Source organism: Anomaloglossus baeobatrachus, chromosome 1, assembly GCF_048569485.1.
Source record: "Anomaloglossus baeobatrachus isolate aAnoBae1 chromosome 1, aAnoBae1.hap1, whole genome shotgun sequence".
Classification (NCBI taxonomy): domain Eukaryota; kingdom Metazoa; phylum Chordata; class Amphibia; order Anura; family Aromobatidae; genus Anomaloglossus; species Anomaloglossus baeobatrachus.
The window spans coordinates 434764306-434787598 of record NC_134353.1 but is presented as its reverse complement, the minus strand read 5'-3'; the positions used below and the strand labels follow the sequence as shown (position 1 = coordinate 434787598).

The 23293-nt window shown below is 46.1% G+C and overlaps 1 protein-coding gene across 2 annotated transcripts in view; it reads right to left on the bottom strand.

Moving 5' to 3' along the window:
• The window catches only part of CACNA1S (calcium voltage-gated channel subunit alpha1 S), a 2360423-nt gene that overhangs the window by 864502 nt on the left and 1472628 nt on the right, over nucleotides 1–23293 (bottom strand). For both annotated transcript variants that reach the window (XM_075352638.1, XM_075352639.1), the window contains exons 26-27: nucleotides 19578–19779; nucleotides 19325–19483 (exon numbers count right to left, since the gene is read on the bottom strand). In XM_075352638.1, coding sequence (XP_075208753.1) covers nucleotides 19325–19483; nucleotides 19578–19779 — 361 coding nt within the window. The remainder of the gene's footprint in view (nucleotides 1–19324; nucleotides 19484–19577; nucleotides 19780–23293) is intronic.

Sequence of the window (23293 nt, the reverse complement as noted above, 5' to 3'; positions counted from 1 at the left end):
AAGTGTCCCACCTTGAACTTTACACATCCGACATTTGTCTATTTGCCTCAGGTTCCCTTAAGTTCCTTGTTTTGTTGTCTCCGGTCCTTCGGGGAAGCTGTAGCGAACTTCACAGAGCTCCCTTTGGTCACTCTCTGGTCCGGTGAGTCGTTGCGCCCTTGTCCTGGAGAATTCCTGAGGTCACGAGGACTGCTGATCCGCTCAATAAAGACCTCTGCTTCCTTTGGGCTTGAGAAAGAATTGTAGGATCCATCCTGATGTCTGATAATCAACGTTGCCGGGTACTTTAACTGGAAGCGTATATTTCTCTTAAATAAGGCTGAGCATATGTATGAGAATGCCCTCCGCTGCCGTGTGACCTCCGCAGAAAAATCCTCGAAGAGCAAGATGCGCGAGCCTTTCACCTCCAAGGGATGTTTCAATTTCTTGTACGCCTGTAATATTTTCTGTTTATCGGAGAAGTCCAGGTATTTCATTATGACTTGTCTTGGGCGTCTGTTATTTTCACTCTCATCACCTCTCCTTGGCGGACCAATGCGGTGCACCCTTTCCACTTTTCTCCTTCCTGCTACTCCCAGGGTTGTAGGAATAGTTGATTCACACAATGTACGTAGCTCACCAACCGGGTATGTTTCAGGGAAGCCGACAATGCGCAAATTGCTCCTTCTGGAGCGGTTCTCCAGATCGTCCACACGGTCCCTCAGGATCAGATTCTCCCTGGCCAGACGCATGACTGTAGTATGGTCAGAGCTGAAGTCCTCCTCTAACGTCGACATTCTGGTTTCCATAGCCACAACCTGTTCCACCGACTCATCAAGTTGGTTCTGTATGGCACTGAGAGCTGTTGCTATTGATGCTTTAATTGTAGCGGAAATGTCAGGTAGCAAACGATTGGCGACTTCATCAGCCAGACGCTTATAATCCATACCCTCCATTGTTTTGAATACATCCGGGGTCCCCGGGGAATCCTCCATCTCCATCTGATGAGTATTTTCAGGTGACCGAGGGACACTTAATTCTGTATGGGAAGTCACAATCTTTTTTTCACACTGTACGCTGGATGTATGAGGATTTTGTGTTTTGGAGCTGCTGCGCAGCAGGTATCTTTCCATCAAGTAGTGAATGAAGGGACGTACGTTTTGACACTGATTTAGTGTGGGTTGTCAGACAAATCTTGATTCTGCTCCCCCTTTTGTTTATTCTCACTTTCACCCCTTTCTCCCCCCTGCCAGAGTTATATGAATTCTCACTGTCCTGTAACTTTGCAGGGATGTATGTTTAAACTTCCCTCCTTCAGCTTCCCTCACTTTTTCAGGAGCGTTGCACTGAGTCTGTATGTCTAGAGATTCAGCCCCTGCTTGTTAAGCACAGGTCTGGACAGGATGGGGGAAGGGCCCAGGTGTTCCCTGCTTTTTAACTCTGCTCTTTGCAGAACTTGTCAGTAGGGTTGTTTGCTGCTGATATCTTATCAGGACTCCAGGAGATTTATTATTCTGCTGCTGGTTAACTGGTTAGTGCTGGGGGAGTGAGTGATCTCTGCAAGGTAAGCCCTCAGCTGTCTCCTGCTCTCTGTGCACAGATCTGATTTTAGTGCAGGGCAGGCTCCGGCGCCATCTTTATCACGCTGCCAGATCTTGAGAGGGAGGGGAAGAGCGAAGTTCACCGCCGCTGTTTCAAGTGATTATCTCCACGGCTCCCCATGAGATTCCCTGCATGCAGCAACTTCACTCACCGGTGGTATGGAGCGGGGGAGGCTGGTGAGTTGTTCGGTATATATTTCAGAGCTGCAGGGAATGAAAGAGCTCAGGCGTCCTGTGTCCTACATGATCAGCGCAGGATCCGGAAGTCCCCCAGAGTAATCCTTTTGCCATCTGGACATTGATACCGCTACCAGGAGAGGAAGGTTGGAGGAAAGGTCTGGGATAGAGATGGCCCAGACCTGGTCACCACAGGGACCGGTGACCTGCCTCCTTGGAGGGTTCTGGGGACCAGGACCTTTGGGTGGTGGGTTGATGGGGGGATGCTCATGCAACGTTAAAGCTTGAACATCCCCAGTGTGGGAAGAATGTTATTTAATATGTTTTCCTTTGCTGTTTAATAAACCCTTTATTCTCTTTACAGCCCAAGGATGTGCTGTGTTTAACCAAGGGGGAATGTAGCACCCCTGAGCCACTCAGGGCACAACAGGGAACTGCATCCTCACGGGGATACAGGACCTACCCTCTGGGACCTGGAACACCAGTGCCAGGATCACCTGAACACACAAAAATTCTAGTTCCCCACTCCACATCAGAGCTAATGGGTTAGTCAGAAAAAGAGAGGGCCACTGAGTGGGCAGAGCCAGCCCAGGGACTAGCCAGCCTGATGGGAGGGGACTGCAGAGAGTCTGTAGAATGTAGTGAAGGGAGCAGACGTGCCTCGAGCTGAGTCTGTGTAACGGTGACCCGGGGCAGAGGAGTAGGTTGCAAGTACAGGAGTAAACAAGTACCTCTGGAACAGAGAAGGTCGCCAGGGACAGCACAAAGGAGCACCACTGGAACCAAAGCACGCACGGAGCACAGGGCCCTAGGTCAGGCAACAGTTTTACGTCGCTTGTCAAATTCCTGCACAGTGGAGGGACCTGCACGGACTTAACTGACCTACAGATCCGGGGGCGTCAGCAGTAAAGCAAGGATCGGGGTTCGGACACATACCTCCCCACAGGGTCCACACTGCCAGCCGTACGGATGAAGAAACTGCTACCTAAAGGGACAGTCGGGGCCCCCAAACCGCTTCAAGCTACGGGGACCCAAACTACACTGAGAGTGCTGGGGACAGAGCAACCGAGTCATTAAACTGGCACTGGAAATAAAGGGACCTGAACCAGCCGTCCAAGGGTTAAAAGTGAGTAAGGACTGTTCATTACAACCCCGGTGTGGTCTCCTTTATTATAAAGTGCACAAGCTCCCATCCCATACATCTCCCAGGCTCAGCCCTACCTGCGGAGGGCCTACCCTCACAGCTGCCACTACCACCAGCCTTGAGAGTACCCACATCAGCAGCGGCAGTTCCACAATCATAACCGCAACGCGCAGCTGGCGTCACATGAACATTAACTCTTATCTCCCCTGTAAATACTCCCTTTATAAAAAGCACCCAGGGCACGGGATGGGGCAACAGCCATCACAGTGACATCCCCAATTGTATCTACTGCCCTGGACCAAGTACCCCATTCCCTGGATGACACATCCAACTCAAATACAGAAGAAATACATGTGGTCAGGACTCAACCCCACATATATATATATATATATATATATATATATATATATATATATATATATATATATATAATTTGGGCCTGTGAAACAGATCCCAGTAACTTATCTGCTGGGATAATCACTTTATCCCTAGTCGCACGGTGATACGTGTAACTCCAATACAGAAGTGATACGTATGGTTAGGTATCAATCCCACACATAATAACAACTAGAAAAAAGCCCAATGCTATCGCATTGGGAGTGCGGTGAAATACAATGCTGGGTGACAGTTAGAAAGGGGGGTAAAGGGAAAAGTGCTAGGGAGGCTAGTCCTGAACTGACACACCCCAATAGGTTTGCAAACTTGGCAGATGAGGGGGATGTCATTACAGGGGTAGCATTGCTGCAGCAAGGCATGACCTCTGAACGCCAGAGGAGTGTCTGCTCCAGTAAGGGGGGGAATAGGAGTGCAGGGCAGGCAAGACAGGTACTGGTAGTGGGGGACTCAATTATTAGGGGGACAGATAGGGCAATCTGTCACAAAGACAGGGATCGCCGAACAGTGTGTTGTCTTCCTGGCGCTCGAGTTCGGCACATCGCTGATCGGGTTGACAGATTACTGGGAGGGGCTGGGGAGGACCCAGCGGTCATTGTACATATTGGCACAAATGACAAAGTTAGAGGTAGGTGGAAGGTCCTTAAAGAGGATTTCAGGGAATTAGGTTGTAAGCTTAAAGCATGGACCTCAAAGGTGGTATTTTCGGAAATACTACCTGTGCCACGAGCCACACCAGAGAGGCAAAGAGAGATCAGGGAGGTTAACAGGTGGCTCAAGAATTGGTGTAGGAAAGAGGGTTTTGGGTTCCTGGAGAATTGGGCCGACTTTTCAGTTGGCTACAGATTCTATGCTAGGGATGGGCTGCATCTTAATGGGGAGGGTGCAGCTCTGCTGGGGCAGAAAATGGCTAGAAGGTTGGAGGAGTGTTTAAACTAGGAATGGGGGGCGAGGGTATTCACTTTATAGAAGGGGAATGTAGTGCAGATAGTGACCAGGGCACAAGTAATGAAATTGGGGGTGGTACGGGGGGAAGGGTTAGGACAGTCAATACAGTAAGCAGGAATATAGGTACAGAGTCATACGTAACGTGCATGTACACTAATGCCCGAAGCCTCACAAATAAGGTGGAGGAATTAGAATTAATATTGTTGGAAGAAAATTATAATATAGTGGGGATATCAGAGACATGGCTGGATGAGAGCTATGACTGGGCTGTTACCCATCCTGCGTGACAACATATGTGAGGGTACTGAGAATGTAGAGTCCCTATGGGTGGAGATAAGGGGGGGGAGAGTGAATAATAAAATACTGATAGGGGTGTGTTATAAGACGCCGAATATTATGGAAGAGGTAGAGAATCTCCTCATAAAGCAAATTGATAAAGCAGCGAGTCTCGGAGAGGTAATTATTATGGGGGACTTTAACTATCCTGATATAAATTGGGGAACAGAAACTTGCAGTTCCAGCAAAGGAAATAGATTTTTGATAACAATGAAAGATAATTACCTTTCACAAATGGTACAGGACCCCACAAGAGGGGGAGCACTACTAGACCTTGTACTAACCAATAGGCCAGACCGCATATCAAATATACAAGTTGGGGGTTACTTGGGGAATAGTGATCACAAAATAATAAGTTTTCATGTATTCTTTAGTAAGATGTATAGTAGAGGGGCTACACGGACACTAAACTTCAGGAAAGCAAATTTTAAACGGTTGAGAGATGATCTTAGTGCAATAAACTGGGATGATGTACTAAGTAATAAAAGTACACAAAGCAAATGGGAGACTTTTATGAGCATCCTGAATAGGGCTTGTGCAGAAAATATACCCTATGGGAACAAACATGCTAGAAATAGGAGGAAACCCCTATGGCTAAATAGAGCTGTAAGGGAAGCAATAAAAGAAAAACAGAAAGCCTTGAAAGAATTAAAGAGGGTAGGTAGTGATGAGGCATTATATAATTATAGAAAATTAAATAAAATATGTAAAAAGCAAATTAAGTTAGCTAAGTTTGAGACAGAGAGACTCATTGCGAGAGAAAGTAAAAATAATCCTAAAATATTCTTTAACTACATAAACAGTAAAAAACTGAAAAGCGATAGTGTTGGCCCCCTTAAAAATAGTCTTGGTGAAATGGTGGAAGGGGATGAGGGTAAAGCCAACCTGCTGAATGACTTTTTTTCTACGGTTTTTATACAAGAAAATGCCATGGCAGATGACATGACCAGTGATGCCATAAATTCACCTTTGAATATTACCTGCTTAACCCAGCAGGAAGTACGCCGCCGCCTCGAAATCACTAAGGTTGACAAATCTCCGGGCCCGGATGGCATACACCCCAGAGTACTACAGGAATTGAGTTCTGTGATAGATAGACCATTATTTTTAATCTTCTCAGATTCCTTAATAACAGGGTCGGTACCGCAGGACTGGCGCATAGCAAATGTGGTGCCAATATTCAAAAAGGGGACAAAAACTGAGCCGGGAAATTATAGGCCGGTAAGTTTAACCTCTACGGTTGGTAAAATCCTTGAGGGTTTCTTGAGAGATGCTATACTGGAGTATCTCAAGAAAAATAACCTTATGACAGAGTATCAACATGGGTTTATGAGGGATCGATCCTGTCAAACTAATTTGATCAGCTTCTATGAAGAGGTAAGTTCAAGCCTGGACCAGGGAAATGCAGTGGATGTTGTGTATATGGACTTTTCAAAAGCTTTTGATACGGTGCCACACAAAAGGTTGGTACATAAAATGAGAATAATGGGGATAGGGGAAAATATGTGTAACTGGGTTAAAAACTGGCTCAGTGATAGGAAACAAAGGGTGGTTATTAATGGTACGTACTCGGACTGGGTCTCAGTTCATAGTGGGGTACCACAGGGGTCAGTATTGGGCCCGCTTCTTTTCAACATATTTATAAATGACCTTGTTGGGGGCATGCGGAGTAGAATTTCAATATTTGCAGATGATACTAAACTCTGCAGGGTAATCAATACAGAGGAGGATAATTTTATATTACAGGGAGATTTATGTAAATTGGAGGATTGGGCTAAGAAGTGGCAATTGAAGTTTAATGTAGATAAATGTAAGGTCATGCACTTGGGTAGAGGAAATAACATTTATGATTATGTACTTAATTGTAGAACACTGGGTAAAACAGACACAGAAAAAGACTTGGGTGTATGGGTGGATGGTAAACTTCACTTTAGTGGACAGTGTCAGGCAGCTGCTGCCAGGGCTAATAAAATAATGGGATGTATTAAAAGAGGTATAAGTGTTCATGAAAAAAATATAGTTCTACCTCTGTACAAGTCACTAGTGCGACCGCACGTAGAATACTGTGTACAATTCTGGTCACCGATATATAAGAAGGACATAGCTGAACTGGAGAGGGTGCAAAGAAGAGCGACCAAGATTATTAGAGGAATGGGGGGGCTGCAATACGAAGACAGGTTATTAAACTTGGGGTTATTTAGTCTGGAAAAACGAAGGCTTAGGGGAGATCTAATCACAATGTATAAATATATGAGGGGACAGTACAGAGACCTTTCCAAAGATCTATTTACACCTAGGCCTGCGACTGGAACACGGGGGCATCCGCTACGTCTTAAGGAAAGAAGGTTTAATCATAATCACAGACGAGGATTCTTTACTGTACGAGCAGTGAGACTATGGAATTCTCTGCCGCATGATGTTGTAATGAGTGATTCACTACTAACATTTAAGCAGAGCCTGGATGCCTTTCTTGAAAAATTTAATATAACCAGTTATGTATATTAGATTTTATGACAGGGTACCGATCCAGGGAACTAGTCTGATTGCCGGATGTGGAGTCAGGAAGGAAATTTTTTCCCCATTGGAACTTGTTTGCCACATTGGGGTTTTTTGCCTTCCTCTGGATCAACATGTTAGGCTACGGGTTGAACTAGATGGACTTAGAGTCTCCCTTCAACCTTAAAACTATGATACTATGATGATGATACATCTGTCTATGCTTAGTGGTGCTGACAGGAGTAGTGGTGATTGGGGCTGGGGGCATACAGATCTGGTGAGGGGGGCTGGAGGCATTCAGGTCTGGTGGGGGGGCATACAGATCTGGTGGGGGGCACACAGATCTGATGAGGGGGTTGGGGGCATACAGATCTGGTGGAGGGAGCTGGGGGCCTACAGATCTGATGGGGGGGCTGGGGCCTACAGATCTGGTGAAGGGGCAGTGGGCATACAGATCTGGTGGGGGGGGGTCTGAGGGCATACAGATATGGTGGAGGGGCTGGGGGCATACAGATCTGGTGGGGGGGCTGGGGGCATACATATCTGGTGGAGGGGGCTGGAGGCATACAGATATGGTGGGAGGCTGGGGGTATACAGATCTGGTGGGAGGCTGGAGGCATACAGATCTGTTGGGGTGCTGGGGGCATACAGATCTGGTGGGGGGCATACAGATCTGGTGAAGGGGGCTGGAGGTATACAGATCTGTTTGGGGGCTGGGGGCATACATATCTGGTGGAGGGGCTGGGGGCATACAGATCTGGTGGGGGGGCTGGAGGCATACAGATCTGGTGGGGGGCTGGGGGGCATACAGATCTGGTGGGGGAGCTGCAGATCTGGTAGGGGGGCTATAGATCTAGTAGGGGGGCTCCAGATCTGGTGGAGGGGCTACAGATCTGGTGAGGAGGCTACAGATCTGGTTGTGGGGCTGGGGGACCTACAGATCTGGTGAAGGGACTGGCGGCCTACAGATCTGTGGAGGGGGCTGGGGGCCTACAGATCTGGTGGGGTGGCTGGGGCCTACAGATCTAGAGGGGGGCTGGGGGCATACAGATCTGGTGGGGGGGCTGGGGCATACAGATCTGGTGGGGGGGCTGGTGCATACAGATCTGGTGGGGGAGCTGGAGGCATACAGATATGGTGGAGGGGGCTGGAGGCATACAGATGTGGTGGAGGGGGCTGGAGGCATACAGATCTGGTTGGGGGCTGGAGGCATACAGATCTGGTTGGGGGACTGGGGGCATACAGATCTGGTGGGGGGCTGGGGGAATACAGATCTGGTGGGGAGGGCTGGGGGCATACAGATCTAGTGGGGGGGCTGGAGGAATACAGATGTGATGGAGGGGGCTGGAGGCATACAGATCTGGTGGGGGGCTGGGGGTATACAGATCTGGTACGGAGGGCTGCAGGCATACAGATCTAGTGGGAGGGCTGGGGGCCTACAGATCTGGTGGGGGGGCTGGGGCCTACAGATCTGATGGGGGGCAGTGGGCATACAGATCTAGTGGGGGGGTCTGAGGGCATACAGTTATTGTAGAGGGGCTGGGGGCATACAGATCTGGTGGGGGGGCTGGGGGCATACAGATATGGTGAGGGGGCTGGGACATACAGATCTGGGGGGGGGCTGGGGGCATACAGATCTCGTGGGGGCCTGGAGGCATACAGATCTGGTGGGGGGATGGGGTATACAGATATGGTAGGGGGGCTGGAGGCTTACAGATCTGATGAGGGGGCTGGAGGCTTACAGATCTGGTGGGGGGGCCTACAGATCTGTTGGGGGGGCTACAGATCTGTTGGGGGGCTACAGATTCTGGTGGGGGAGTTTGGAGAATACAGATCTGGTGGAAGGGCTGGGGGCATAAAGATCTGGTGGGGGCTACAAATCTGGTGGGGGGCTGGGGGTATACAGATATGGTGGGAGGCTGGGGGTATACAGATCTGGTGGGGGGCTGGAGGCATACAGATCTGTTGGGGTGCTGGGGGCATACAGATCTGGTGGGGGAGCTGGAGGCACACAGACCTGGTGGGAGGGCTGGGGGCATACAGATCTGGTGGGGGACTGGAGGCATACAGATCCGGTGGGGGGATGGGGGTATACAGATATGGTAGGGGGGCTGGAGGCTTACAGATCCGATGAGGGGGCTGGAGGTATACAGATCTGGTGGGGGGCCTACAGATCTGTTGGGGGGGCTACAGATCTGTTGGGGGGGCTACAGATCTGGTGGGGGGGTTTGGGGAATACAGATCTGTTGGGGTGCTGGGGGCATAAAGATCTGGTGGGGGGCTGGAGGCATACAGATCCGGTGGGGGGATGGGGGTATACAAATATGGTAGGGGGGCTGGAGGCTTACAGATCTGATGAGGGGGCTGGAGGTATACAGATCTGGTGGGGGGCCTACAGATCTGTTGGGGGGGCTACAGATCTGTTGGGGGGCTTCAGATCTGGTGGGGGGGTTTGGGGAATACAGATCTGTCGGGGTGCTGGGGGCATAAAGATCTGGTGGGGGAGCTGGAGGCATACAGACCTGGTGGGAGGGCTGGGGGCATACAGATCTGGTGGGGAGGCTGGAGGCATACAGATCTGGTGGCGGGGCTGGAGGCATACAGATCTGGTGGGGGGCTGCATGTATACAGATCTAGTAGGGGGCTGGAGGCTTACAGATCTGATGAGGGGGCTGGAGGTATACAGATCTGGTGGGGGGGCCTACAGATGTGGTGGGGGAGCTGGGGGCATACAGATCTGGTGGGGGGTTGAGGGCATACAGATCTGGTGGGGGGCATACAGATCTGGTGAGGGGGTTGGGGGCATACAGATCTCGTGGGGTGCTGGAGGCATACAGATCTGGTGAAGGGGATGGGGGTATACAGATCTGATCAGGGGGATGGAGGTATACAGATCTGGTGGGGGGCCTACAGATCTGTTGGGGGGGCCTACAGATCTGTTGGGGGGGCTACAGATCTGTTGGGGGGGCTACAGATCTGGTGGGGGGGTTGGGGGCTACAGATCTGGTGGGGGGGCTGGGGGCATAACGATCTGGTGGGGAGCTATAAATCTGGTGGGGGGCTGGAGGCATACAGATCTGTTGGGGTGCTGGGGTATACAGATATGGTGGGAGGCTGGGGGTATACAGATCTGGTGGGGGGCTGGAGGCATACAGATCTGTTGGGGTGCTGGGGGCATACAGATCTGGTGGGAGAGCTGGAGGCATACAGATCTGGTGGGAGGGCTCGGGGCATACAGATCTGGTGGGGAGACTGGAGGCATACAGATCTGGTGGCGGGGCTGGAGGCATACAGATCTGGTGGGGGGGCTGGGTGTATTCAGATCTAGTAGGGGGGCTGGAGGCTTACAGATCTGATGAGGGGGCTGGAGGTATACAGATCTGGTGGGGGAGCTGGGGGCATACAGATCTGGTGGGGAGGTTGGGGGCATACAGATCTGGTGAGGGGGTTGGGGGCATACAGATCTGGTGGAGGGGGCTGGAAACATACAGATCTGGTGGGGGGCTGGGGGTATACAGATCTGGTGGGGGGGCTACAGATCTTGTGGGGGGGCTACAGATCTGGTGGAGGGGCTACAGATCTGGTTGTGGGGCTGGGGGGGCCTACAGATCTGGTTATGGGGCTGGGCGGCCTACAGATCTGGTGGAGGGGCTGGCGGCCTACAGATCTGGTGGGGTTGCTGGGGCCTACAGATCTGATGGGGGGGATACAGATATGGTGGGTGGTAGTGGGCATACAGATCTTGTGAGGGGCTGGAGGCATACAGATCTGGTGGTGGGGCTGGGGGCATACAGATCTGGTGGGGGGACTGGGGGCATACAGATCTGGTGGGGGGGCTGGGGGCATACAGATCTGGTGTGGGGGGCTGGGGGCATACAGATCTGGTGTGGGGGGGCTGGAGGCATACAGATGTGGTGGAGGGGGCTGGAGGCATACAGATCTGGTGGGGGGCTGGGGGCATACAGATCTGGTGGGGGGGCTGGGGGCATACAGATCTGGTGGGGGGGCTGGGGCATACAGATCTGGTGGGGGGGCTGGGGGCATACAGATTTGGTGGGGGGGATGGGGGTATACAGATCTGGTAGGGGGCTGGAGGCATACAGATTTGATGAGGGGGCTGGAGGTATACAGATCTGGTGGGGAGCTGGGGTCGTCATACAGATCTGGTGGGGGAACTGGGGGCATACACATCTGGTGGGGGGGCTGGGGGCATACACATCTGGTGGGGGTGCTGGGGGCATACACATCTGGTGGGGGAGCTGGGGGTATACAGATCTGATGGGGGGGCTGGGGTATACAGATCTGGTGTGGGGGGCTGGGGGTATACAGATCTGGTGTGAGGGGCTGGGGGTATACAGATCTGGTGGGGAGGCTGGGGGCATACAGATCTGGTGGGGGCTAGGGTCATACAGATCTAGTGGGGGGAGCTGGGGACATACAGATGTGATGTGGGGGCTGGGGGTATACAGATCTGGTGGGGGGGCTGGGGTTATACAGATCTGGTGGAAAGGGGGCTGGGGGCATACAGATCTGGTGGGGGGGCTGGGGGCATACAGATCTGGTGGGGGGGCTGGGGGCATACAGATCTGATGGGGGGCTGGGGTCATACAGATCTGGTGGGGGGAGCTGGGGACATACAGATCTGGTGAGGGGGCTGGGTTTTTTACAGATCTGGAGGGGGGCTGGGGGTATACAGATCTGGTGGGGGAAGGCAAATGTCCCCTGCAGCAATGAGCACATTGTTTAGCAATGTGCTCCTGCTGGTTCCCTTATGTCCCCTATTATGCCGTGTCTCACCTGTCCTCCGTGCCTGTGGAGCCTCCAGCTGCAGCATACAGACTCCTCCGTGATAGCGTGCAGTGTATGGAGCGGCCGCTGCAGGTTGAAGTCATGGCTTTACTGCACTTGAATGCTTTACGGCGCCACAAAGCATTCAACTGCAGTAAAGGGCTGACAGCAGAATCGGTATCGGCCCCGGACAGGTGAGTATACAGCAGTGTGTGTGGCTGTGTTGTGTGTATGTGCGCTGTGTGTGTGTATGTGCTCGGTGTCTGCTATGTGTGTGTATGCGTGCGTGCGTGCAGTGAGGACCCGGAAGGCGGAGCATTGTTTGACCTGCGGCTGAGCAACAGACAATGCCGCGGTGCATTACGGAATAGGAGAACAGACAAAACTGGTGATTATGTAAGTAGATTGGGCCTATGAAAGAAATCCCAGTTACTTATATGCTGGGATAGTTACTCACTGTTTTGTGAGTAAAAGTGACACTATTGCACACATTCAATTTTGCTCACTACCCAATCCAGGATCTCACCGTGTGTTTTCATGCACTTTATGACATTTGTTTGTGACCTTATAAATGGGTATGGCCCTTGTGTTTTAATTATTTGACGGTACTATTTTAATGAGATTTAAATAAACCTAATGTTTTAGAGGCTTTTTTTCTTTTTGGTTTTGTTGCATATGAAAGTTTCTGATTTTCCATGCAAGGGACATAGATGCTTTGGTCTTTTGAGAGTTATTATATTTTGCTTAACTCTGCAATATCTTCATTTTAACACTACCAGGGAGTGCGGTAAATCAAGCTAACCATAAACCTGCCCCTAAGATGGGTCTTTACAAAGATTATCTGGTCCTTTAAATATGTTGCATATGGTTCATTAGTAATACTGCAGGGATTTATAGAGAAGGGTTATAGCTAGAGTTGAGCAAGTACCTAACTATTAGCCGCTATTCTCATAACGTGTACTGTCTAATACTCACATATTCATTCCAAATAGCATGTGCAATGCAAGTCAATTGGGAAAAACTCACAAAGTAATGAGTAACCTGAATTCTGCACTATTCGCTATTCACACGAATAGTACGGCATTCGGGTTACTTATTACGTTGCGAGTTTTTCCCCATTGACTTGCACTGCACACGCTGTACTAAAAATACGTGAGTATTAGACAGTACCTGTTATGAGAATTGCAAGTACAAATAGTTAGGTACTCACTCAACTGTAGTTATAGTAGTTTAATCTTTTAGGATGAGGTGTGTTAAACTGACACTGGATTCTGAACTAACAGGCATACAGTTGCTATGTAATACTATTGTATGTACTGAGGATTTCGATTGCGTTAGGGCAATGACAACCAGAGACGAGTACTGGGTGCAAAACACGTCTTATAATATGTAACCGCAATATGTGCACAGAACAGAATATACACACAATGATATGCAACCGCAATATGTAAACTGAACAAAATATGCACAGTAATATGTAACCGCAATATGTGCACAGAACAGTATATACACAGTGGAACATAAACAAACACAGTAAATACCTGCCGGGTTCAGAGCAAAGGGGAATTCCCGGGGCCGCACACCGGACTCCCCCAGGGAGACCACCAGGAGCGAACCCCTATACAGGGGCTGTCCGGCAATCACCCCAGAAGGCCTAAATGCGCAGCAGCCGGGACACAAAAAGGGCAACAGATAAAGTCCAAAAAATGTCCGTACGTGATGTGAGTCCTAGGGTGGATATGAACGGAAGGGACAGGGCAGAAGTGCCGACCAGAGACAGCAGACAGAGTCCGAGCACAGTTGGATGAGAGGTGAAGTCCAGAACTGGTGTCAGGTGTTTCCACTGGATCCAAACAGCAATCAGGAGATGAGAGCAGCTGGGCAGGAGTACACAGGAAGCAGTATACTCAGGCAACTAGATTAAGCTTAGGGGCGGCTTTTAAACAGATGAACAGGAAGTAGGGCAACAGAACAGAAAACTCCATGTTAACAAAGGGCAAGATTCTTCAAAAGAAAACTGGAAATCCCGGAACTCTGACATGCTAACTACCTGCATGATCTCAGCCATCGATTCCCCAGCTTAATTTCACACCTTGTCAACAGAGCAGCTCTTTCTCTGTGTGCTCTGTCTAAAGGGCGCCAGTGTCAACATTATACTGATTGACAGTCAGCTCACCTCAGTCACGAAGCAATGTGCCAGCTATCAATCAGCATGATATTGGCAAAGACGCTTTGTCCACAGAGTAGATCAGAAGAGAAGATGCTGCTCTGTCAAAATTATATAAGTGGAACCAGGGAAATCGTCATTAACAGTGGTCTATTACCACTCTGAGGCATCAGAGATCGTTGTCAGGCACAATATGCAGGTAGTTAGCAACTATAGTTTTTAGCCCTGTATGAAAAAATTATCAAAGTCCAGGATAACCCCTTTAATGTTTCAGCATACACAGACATTTTGGACAATTGTATACTTTGGAACAGTTTGGGGAAGGACCAATGTTGCAAGGTCAGACTGCGGTACATTCATGAAACTGAAAAGGCAGGGTTGGTCAGTTTGGCGGGCAAGACCTTGACTAGCCCACACAGAGCTGTGTGACCTGCATCTCATCAAATGCCTTTGTGATTAACTGAGCGGGAGATTATGATGCATGCCCTTTCATCCAACGTCATAGTCTGATCTCACAAATGTGCTACTGGAAAAATTGACAAAAATTCCCACAGACACACTTCAAAATCTTGTAGAAAGTCTCCAAGAAGAGTGAAAGTTATTTTAGCAACAAAGAGGAAACTAACTCCATATTATCGCATATTGACATAGAATGCGGTGCATAAAAGGTGTAGATGCACAATGCTTTTTTTATTTAGTTTATATCAATAAACAAAGATAATTGAAACCATAACAGATAAACTGCTTAACATAAATTAATATGTAATAAGCTAATTAATCAGCATGCAGATTCAACTATTTTCCCATTGTGCAAAGACTCAAGTTCCTGGAAATAGTAACCTGGAAAACCCTTTTAAAATGCACCTTTTATCAAGCAGAATGGGGATATTTTAGTACGCTAAAGGCTCCCAAAATTGTTGGCCTATTTTACCCCCACCCAAGATAAAACAGCTGCCATTACTTGCTGAATACTTATTAATTGTTTTGGACATTGTATGCTTTGTCCTGTAAAAAGGGCATGGGTTCACAAAAAATGAGCTTGGCATAATTAAAAGGGGTGTGATCTACTGTAATATAAAAAAGTTTGGGCACCCCTATTGATGTTAACCTTTTTTCTTTATAACAATTTGGGTTTTTGCAACAGCTATTTCAGTTTCATATATCTAATAACTGATGGACTGAGTAATATTTCTGGATTGAAATGAGGTTTATTGTACTTACAGAAAATGTGCAATCCGCATTTAAACAAAATTTGACCGGTGCAAAAGTATGGGCACCTCAACATAAAAGTGACATTAATATTTTGTAGATCCTCCTTTTGCAAAAATAACAGCCTCTAGTCGCTTCCTGTAGCTTTTAATGAGCTCCTGGATCCTGGATGAAGGTATATTTGACCATTGCTGTTTACAAAACAATTCCAGTTCAGTTAAGTTTGATGGTCGCCGAGCATGGACAGCACGCTTCAAATCATCCCACAGATTTTCAATGATATTCAGGTCTGGGGACAGGGATGGCCATTCCAGAACATTGTAATTGTTCCTCTGCATGAATGCCTGAGTGGATTTGGAGCGGTGTTTTGGATCATTGTCTTTCTGAAATATCCATCCCCTGCGTAACTTCAACTTCGTCACTGATTCTTGCACATTATTGTCAAGAATCTGCTGATACTGAGTTGAATCCATGCGACCCTTAACTTTAACAAGATTCCTGGTGCCGGCATTGGCCACACAGCCCCCAAAGCATGATGGAACCCCCACCAAGTTTTACTGTGGGTAGCAAGTACTTTTCTTGGAATGCCATGTTTTTTTGCCTCCATGCATAACGCCTTTTTGTATGACCAAACAACTCAATCTTTGTTTCATCAGTCCACAGGACCTTCTTCCAAAATGTAACTGGCTTGTCAAAATGTGCTTTTGCATACCTCAGGCGACTCTGTTTGTGGCGTGCTTGCTGAAACGGCTTCTTACGCATCACTCTCCCATACAGCTTATCCTTGTGCAAAGTGCGCTGTATTGTTGACCGATGCACATTGACACCATCTGCAGCAAGATGATGCTGCAGGTCTTTGGAGGTGGTCTGTGGATTGTCCTTAACTGTTCTCACCATTCTTATTCTCTGCCTTTCTGATATTTTTCTTGGCTTGACACTTCTGGGCTTAACTAGAACTGTACCTGTGTTCTTCCATTTTCTTACTATGTTCCTCACAGTGGAAACTGACAGTTTAAATCTCTGAGACAACTTTTTGTATCCTTCCCCTGAACAACTATGTTGAATAATCTTTGTTTTCAGATCATTTGAGAGTTGTTTTGAGGAGCCCATGATGCCACTCTTCATAGGAGATTCAAATAGGAGAACAACTTGCAAGTGGCCACCTTAAATATCTTTTCTCATGATTGGATACACCTGCCTATGAAGTTCAAAGCTCAATGAGGTTACAAAACCAATTTAGTGCTTTAGTAAGTAAGTAAAAAGTAGTTAGGAGTGTTCAAATCAAGAAATTGATAAGGGTGGCCATACTTTTGCACCGGTCAAATTTTGTTTAAATGCGGATTGCACATTTTCTGTTAGTACAATAAACCTAATATCAATCCAGAAATATTACTCAGTCCATCAGTTATTAGATATATGAAACTGAAATAGCTGTTGCAAAAACCCAAATTGCTATAAAATAAAAAGGTTAACATTAATAGGGGTGCCCAAACTTTTTCTTATGACTGTAATTTGTAACACCATTCATCAAAAAGTAATCCAACTAATAATTGGTGTAAACATGAACTAGACAGTCTAATGGTGCACTGGACTCAACATACAGCATGAACTATTTTGTTAATTCTGCACATTTACCCCCCGGCAGTTTTGCGGTTTTCCAGGTTTTTTTTTTCCTCTCTTTCTTATGACAGCCGTTACTTTTTTATTTTTCCGTCAATCTTCCCCTGTGAGGACTCGTTTTTTGCGGGACGAGTTGTACTTTTAATGGAAACCATATGTTTTACCATATAGTGTACTGGAAAACGGCAAAAAAAAGTGCAATTGCACAATAGTTTTTGGGATATTTTATTCTCCATGATCACTATATGGTAAAACTGATGTGTCGCTGTGATGCCTGAGGTCAGTGTGAGTTTGTAGACACCAAATATGTATAGGTTTACTTGTATCTAAGGGGTTCAAATAATTCACAAGTTTGTCCAAAAAAAGTGGCGCCCGTTTTGCTCCATGTTCCAAAACCCGTAGCTTTCTCATTTTTCTGCATATATGGCTCATTGATGGCTTATTTTTTGTGTCTTGATCTGACATTTTTAACGGTACCTTTTTTGCACAAATGCTACATTTTGATCGCCTGTTATTGTACAAAATTTGCGGCGACCAAAAAAATGTAATTTTGGCATTTGGATTTTTTTTGCTGCTACGCCGTTTACCGATCAGATTAATTGATTTTATATTTTGATCAGGTATTTTTGAATGCGGCGATACCAAATATGTGTCTATTTTTTATTTTTTTAACCCTTTAATTTTCAATGCAGCAATTGGGGGTGATTTGAACTGTTACGTTTATTTTTTCAATTTTTTAAAACTTTTTTTTTTACTTTTTTTTATTTTACTAGGTCCCTTAGGAGACTATAATGATCAGCAATCTGATCGCTCTTCCATTTCTCCAGATCACAGCTACAAAGCTGAGATCTGCAGATATGCTGCTTTACTCTCACTGCTGGCGCTCTGCCGGCATTGAGAGAAAGTGACTCATGATAGCTACAGCCGTCATCACATGACCCTGTGCTACGATAGCAACCACCGGAAGTCACGTGATCAAGTCACGTAACTTCCCGGTGGGGGTGGGTAAATTATCGTTATGGCTGGGCGCTTCTACATCTCGCTGCCAGATTTTAGCAGCAAGATGTAAGGGGTTAATAGTTGCGGGTGGAACACAATTCCTCTTGCGACTAGCAGGCACACATGTCAGCTGTTTAAATCAGCTGATATGTGTCCGGATCGCTGTGGACTGACCACGGCAGCCCACGGGGATTAACCTCACACGATCCATGACGTACCCAGTACGTAATGGGTCGTAAAGGGGTTAAGAATCTGGTGATTTTTTTTTTTCCCATGCATTTATTTTTTTCTTTTCCTCTTCTAAGAGGCATACATTATTTTATTTTTCCATCGGCATAGCCAAGACGTATACCATCTCATACTCCGGCTCACTTTTTTTTTTTGTTTTGTTTTTTTTGTTTTTACATAGCCAAGACAAGTTGTAGTTTTCAGTTAAACCATTTAAATGACCATGTAATGTGCTGAAAATGGGAAAAAATTGAGGTGAAATGGATGAAAATAAATAAATAATAAATTTCTGCCATTATTTGGAGTTTAGTTTTTACATCGTTTAATGTGTAGTAAAAATGACTTGACAGTATAATTTTACAGGTCAGTATAATTACAGCAATACCAAATTTCTGTTTTTTATAATGTAGTGGTTAAAAATAATTTTAGAACATTTTTAAAACAAATGGTTGTTGTAGCAATAAAGCAATAATCTGCCACCCATTACTTTTATATTCATTTTCCAAGGGGCCTGTGTTAGTGCTTGTTTTTTATGCTTAGAGCTGCTGTTTTATTGATACCTTTTTGGGGCACCCACGATGTTTCAATTAATTTTTTATCGCATTACTTGTAGCAAAGAAATAGCCAATGCCAATTCTGCTATTTCCAATTTTTTTTTATTTCATCATACAACCTATGGGCTAAATACTTAGAAATTTTATTACTTCAGTAAATTATCCAGTCAGCAATATTATTATTTTTTTCTTTTACAGTTTGCTATTTATTTCTGGGAAGAAAGGGAGGGGACTTAAAATTATATATATTCTTTATATCTTTTTTTATTTCTTTTCAATTTAATTTAGGTTTAATTGTCTATTCAATAATGTAATGTGCAATTGCTGATCTTCTAGGAATCCCAACACTATGCTGGGCATCATAGAATTTCTAACAAGGCAAATACAGGGGCCTTCAGGAGGCGCTTAGCTGCCGTGGCCGCTGATTGGCCCCGAGTGGCATGCAGAGGACTCAGAAGTGAAGGCTGCCAATATGGAAGACAGCAACATCTAAGAGATTATAGTAAGCTGTTGCAAGCAGATCCTGAGCCTGCTTCATATAATGATGGTGCCATCATCAAGGGGTTAAAACTGTCTAGTCTAACTTTTTACTGTTTAAGAATTAGACAATAGATAAATATATCCCATTTAGTTTAAAAGTAAATAGTATATTTAAATTGAAATTTACTAATAAATTAAGGATTACCTGCATTCCAAGGCTAATGGTATTCAGCATGATGAGAAAAAACATCAAGTATTCAAAATAGGAAGATGTAACCAAATACCAGACTTTATATTGGTAAGGGTTTTTTGGGATGTACCGCCGTAAGGGACGAGCTTTCAGGGCATATTGTACGCACTGTCTCTGTTGGACAAAAAAAATCCAAGCATATCACATCCATCAACACTTTAGAATATATAATATAAATAAAATATAGAGAATAGTTTTTATTTCTTACTTGATTTTTGTCTAATTCACAGTTCTTATACTCCTGCTCTCCCTGTTCTTGAAAGGTTACAATGACAAATCCCACAAAAATATTCATCATGAAGAAAGCAATGAGAATTATGTAGACAATAAAATAGGCAGCAATTTCAATGCGGTAGTTGTAGATAGGTCCCATATCCTCTGTGTGTGAGTCTATAGCTCTATACAGCAACCTGTGTAGATAGAAATATAGAAAGATCATTTTTTTTACATTTCTCACTTGAACGGAATGTGTCATTCAAAAATAACATATTGTGTAAATTAAGTTGTCAAGCTGTCAACTGCAATTCAAGCAAGATGGCTACTCCAGAATCATGTATGGGAAATAAAACAAAAAAAAAATGGAAAAATAATAATCATTACAATCATATTTAAAATTAGTAATTATATATATATATATATATATATATATATATATATATATATATATATATATATATATATATATATATATGTTAACCATTCACTTTAAAATGTGACCACACATAATAGAAAAAAAAATGCATCAAACAAAAGTTGCTTGTAAATAATCTAAAACAAAGGTTTAAAATTTACATAATTTAGTGTAAAATTTCTCAATTAAAAATGCTAAGTTTATACACATCACATTTTCTTAAAGAAACCCTCCCTCCACCTTGCTAGCAAGAATTGACTTTAAATTTCTCATATAATCGCAGTAATTGTTATGCCATGTGAACACTGCAGCCAATCAGCAGCTGCTATTTATACAGGTTTAGGCCTCTTTCACACGTCCCTGAAAAACACGCACATTTTTCACGTACGTGTCAAAGGTGCGTATTGCCCTCGATGTGCCGTGTGTATGGCACACGTGTGTTCTCCGTGTGATATCCATGATAACACATGGAGAACGGGAACTTTCTACTCACCTGTCCCTGGCGTCGCTGTCCGTGAGGCTGATCTTCGGTCTCCGGTCCTGCCGACTCCCCGCTGCTGCTTCTTCCGACCGCAGTGAAGTGAATATGCAATGAGCATAATGAGCGGTGGTCGGCAGCAAGTGACAGCAGCGGCAGAGACAGGAGAGCTGGAGAAGGTGAGTAAAGTTTTGTTTATTTTCTCGCAGATACATGTGTTTTTCTCCGGCGTGTGTCTCACGGAACACATCTGTGTGGTCCGTTTGTGTTACGTGTGACCCGTTTGCATTCCGTGTGACACCCGTGATGCCGGAGAAAACGTGGACATGTCTACGTGTGGTGCACACGGGCACACATATGCTCCACACATACACACGGTCCATGGCAAAATACGCGCATGAACGCAGATGTGGCACCCCTGAGGCTTCCGTCGCCACAGAGATATTGCACCTCAGCCAGAGGTGTGGTATCCCATCCCGGGTAAGAATGGGGTCAACTACCGGGGCACAGACAAAACTCGCACACACCAATTGGTAGGCATACACCGGGTCAGGGATAGTGGCAGTAACCGCCATAGATGTTTAGCTCATGGGGCCGTAAGTCCCATCTACTGGTTCCAATGGTGTGGGTGGGTCCTAGCCAGAGGGAGTGTGGGAGGAGTCAGAAAGAGAGAGTAGAAAAAGGGAACTAGAAAAGTTCAAGTTTAGTCAGTCTGACAGGCAGTCAGTCAGAGAGAAGGAGTAGAGGAGTGAGGAGGTGGGCTGTCAGGAAAGGACAGCAGACAGAAAAGGCAGAGACAGAAGGAGGTTCCTGGTGGAGATCCTGGGGTCTTGTTAGGCCCAGGTGACACCGAAAGAGGAGATTCCAGGGTCACGGAAGGGAAGTTGTCCCGTGACCTGTTCCACTAGCAACATCAGGTGGAGGGATCCAGCTGCAAACTCAGGGACAGTCCCTAGACTGAGGGAAGAAAGACAGTTCCTCAAAGTAAAACCGAAGGCCTGGGAGATCGTTGCAGGCGCCCAGGGCCACAACCCGCCACAGATCCCCGGTGAAGGGGGCAAGATACGACTGAGGTCAGCCATCTTTGTACAGGCCCTGTGGTGGAGGCGCAAGACAATTCCAAAACAGTTGAACGCTGGGAGACAGCCAGAGAAAGGACACATAGAGGGGTGCACCGGTACTGACCCTTAACCTATCTGAGATCGGTGGAGACCCACAACAGCGGATCCTGGCATACTGCGGGTAACCGTTCAGCGCAACTGTGAGACTAACAGTTAGTAAACATCTTAACTGCAAGCCCTGTGTCGTCTGGTTTATCCTACACCTCATTATCAAACACCATAGACTTTACCAAGCACCAAAGGTTGCCCCGGGGTACCCGCTCTACCTGTGGAGAGCAAGAAACACCTCAGCTGCCATAACATCAGCCCTGGAGGTCCCTTCCAGCAGCTGCGGCTCCATAGTTGCAAATTACCACAGGTGGCGTCACGAATCTTATATAAACATCACCTCCCCAATATCGCCATTTTAATTGACTCCACCAGGGTCATGGAGTCGGGCTCCGCCACCTCTGACTACCCCGGAGAAGTCCAGCCCGACACTGAGTCCCCTATGGCCCTGGGGTGGGCGAGTCACCGTTTTGGCGTCACGAAACAGGATGGGAACAAGACCCGTTAACACGGGTGACGTGTGTCTTAAAGAACTGCATTTAATAGACTGTGTTTATTTGCGTGGAAAAATTGCCGCCGCCATTAAAACTGCCGGGTGGGTGAGTCACAGACCCATTGATTTTAATGGGTCTACGTGTGCACGTGTCTCTGGTACGTGAGAAAACTGACCATACACATACCGGAGGCACGGACGTGTGAAAGAGGCCTAAGGGAGTAAAAAAATAATGAAAGTGCTTCTTTAAACTCATTTACATTCATAAATACAGGTGTGGAAAGTACAAAGGGCTCCCACATGATTTAGTGCCATCAAAGACCTTATATTGGGCCAGGAGATGCTTACTATATATGAAGGAAAGGTGATTCAGACACCTATACAAGAGAGATTTCTTTACAGTTAAAACTGTCACACTGTTGAATGCCGAACAATAAGAGGTGTTACATTAAAATTTAGAAAAAGGCTGGATGCTATCTAATAAGTGGTATTGAGAGTTAGAAATAATCCAGTGATAAATATTTTGTATAACAAGCAAAAGGGTAATAATGTTTTAATCTTTTGACTCTCAGGCTCTATATTTCACTATCCACTACCGCTTTGAGTGTGAGGCTACCTTCCTTTTATAGACAATCTTCTTCGCTATCTCATACATACTGTAAATTTGACTTGCAACTATTTAACATATGATTAGTTATGAAGATTCTTATCTGGTCACTGTATTGTTATCTAAAATGATTGCTCCTAAAACCTACATTTTTATTATTTTGTTAGTATTTTGTAAATCCACCGTTCAACACTGCCTGAATCCTTCTGGGCATGCTCTTGATAAGATTCAAGCATGTTTCGACCAAAATATGATCTGGGGTCTCTTATATATGGTCCCAATGTTGGTGCATGCTGGTCAACTCACCTGGCTATGTATACAGCTTTTTCATTAACTTTACCCACAAGTGTTCGATTGAGTTGAGGTCTGGGGACTGTGGGAGCCGATCCAGCACCTCTACTTCTTTGTAATTGAATTATTTCTTTACCAATCTTCACGTATACTTCGAGTCGTTGTCCTGCTGGAATACAAGGTCGTCCTTTTCATACCCATATATTGGCAGCGGATTATAAACAATACTCTCCAAGCGTGCAACAATAACGGTTA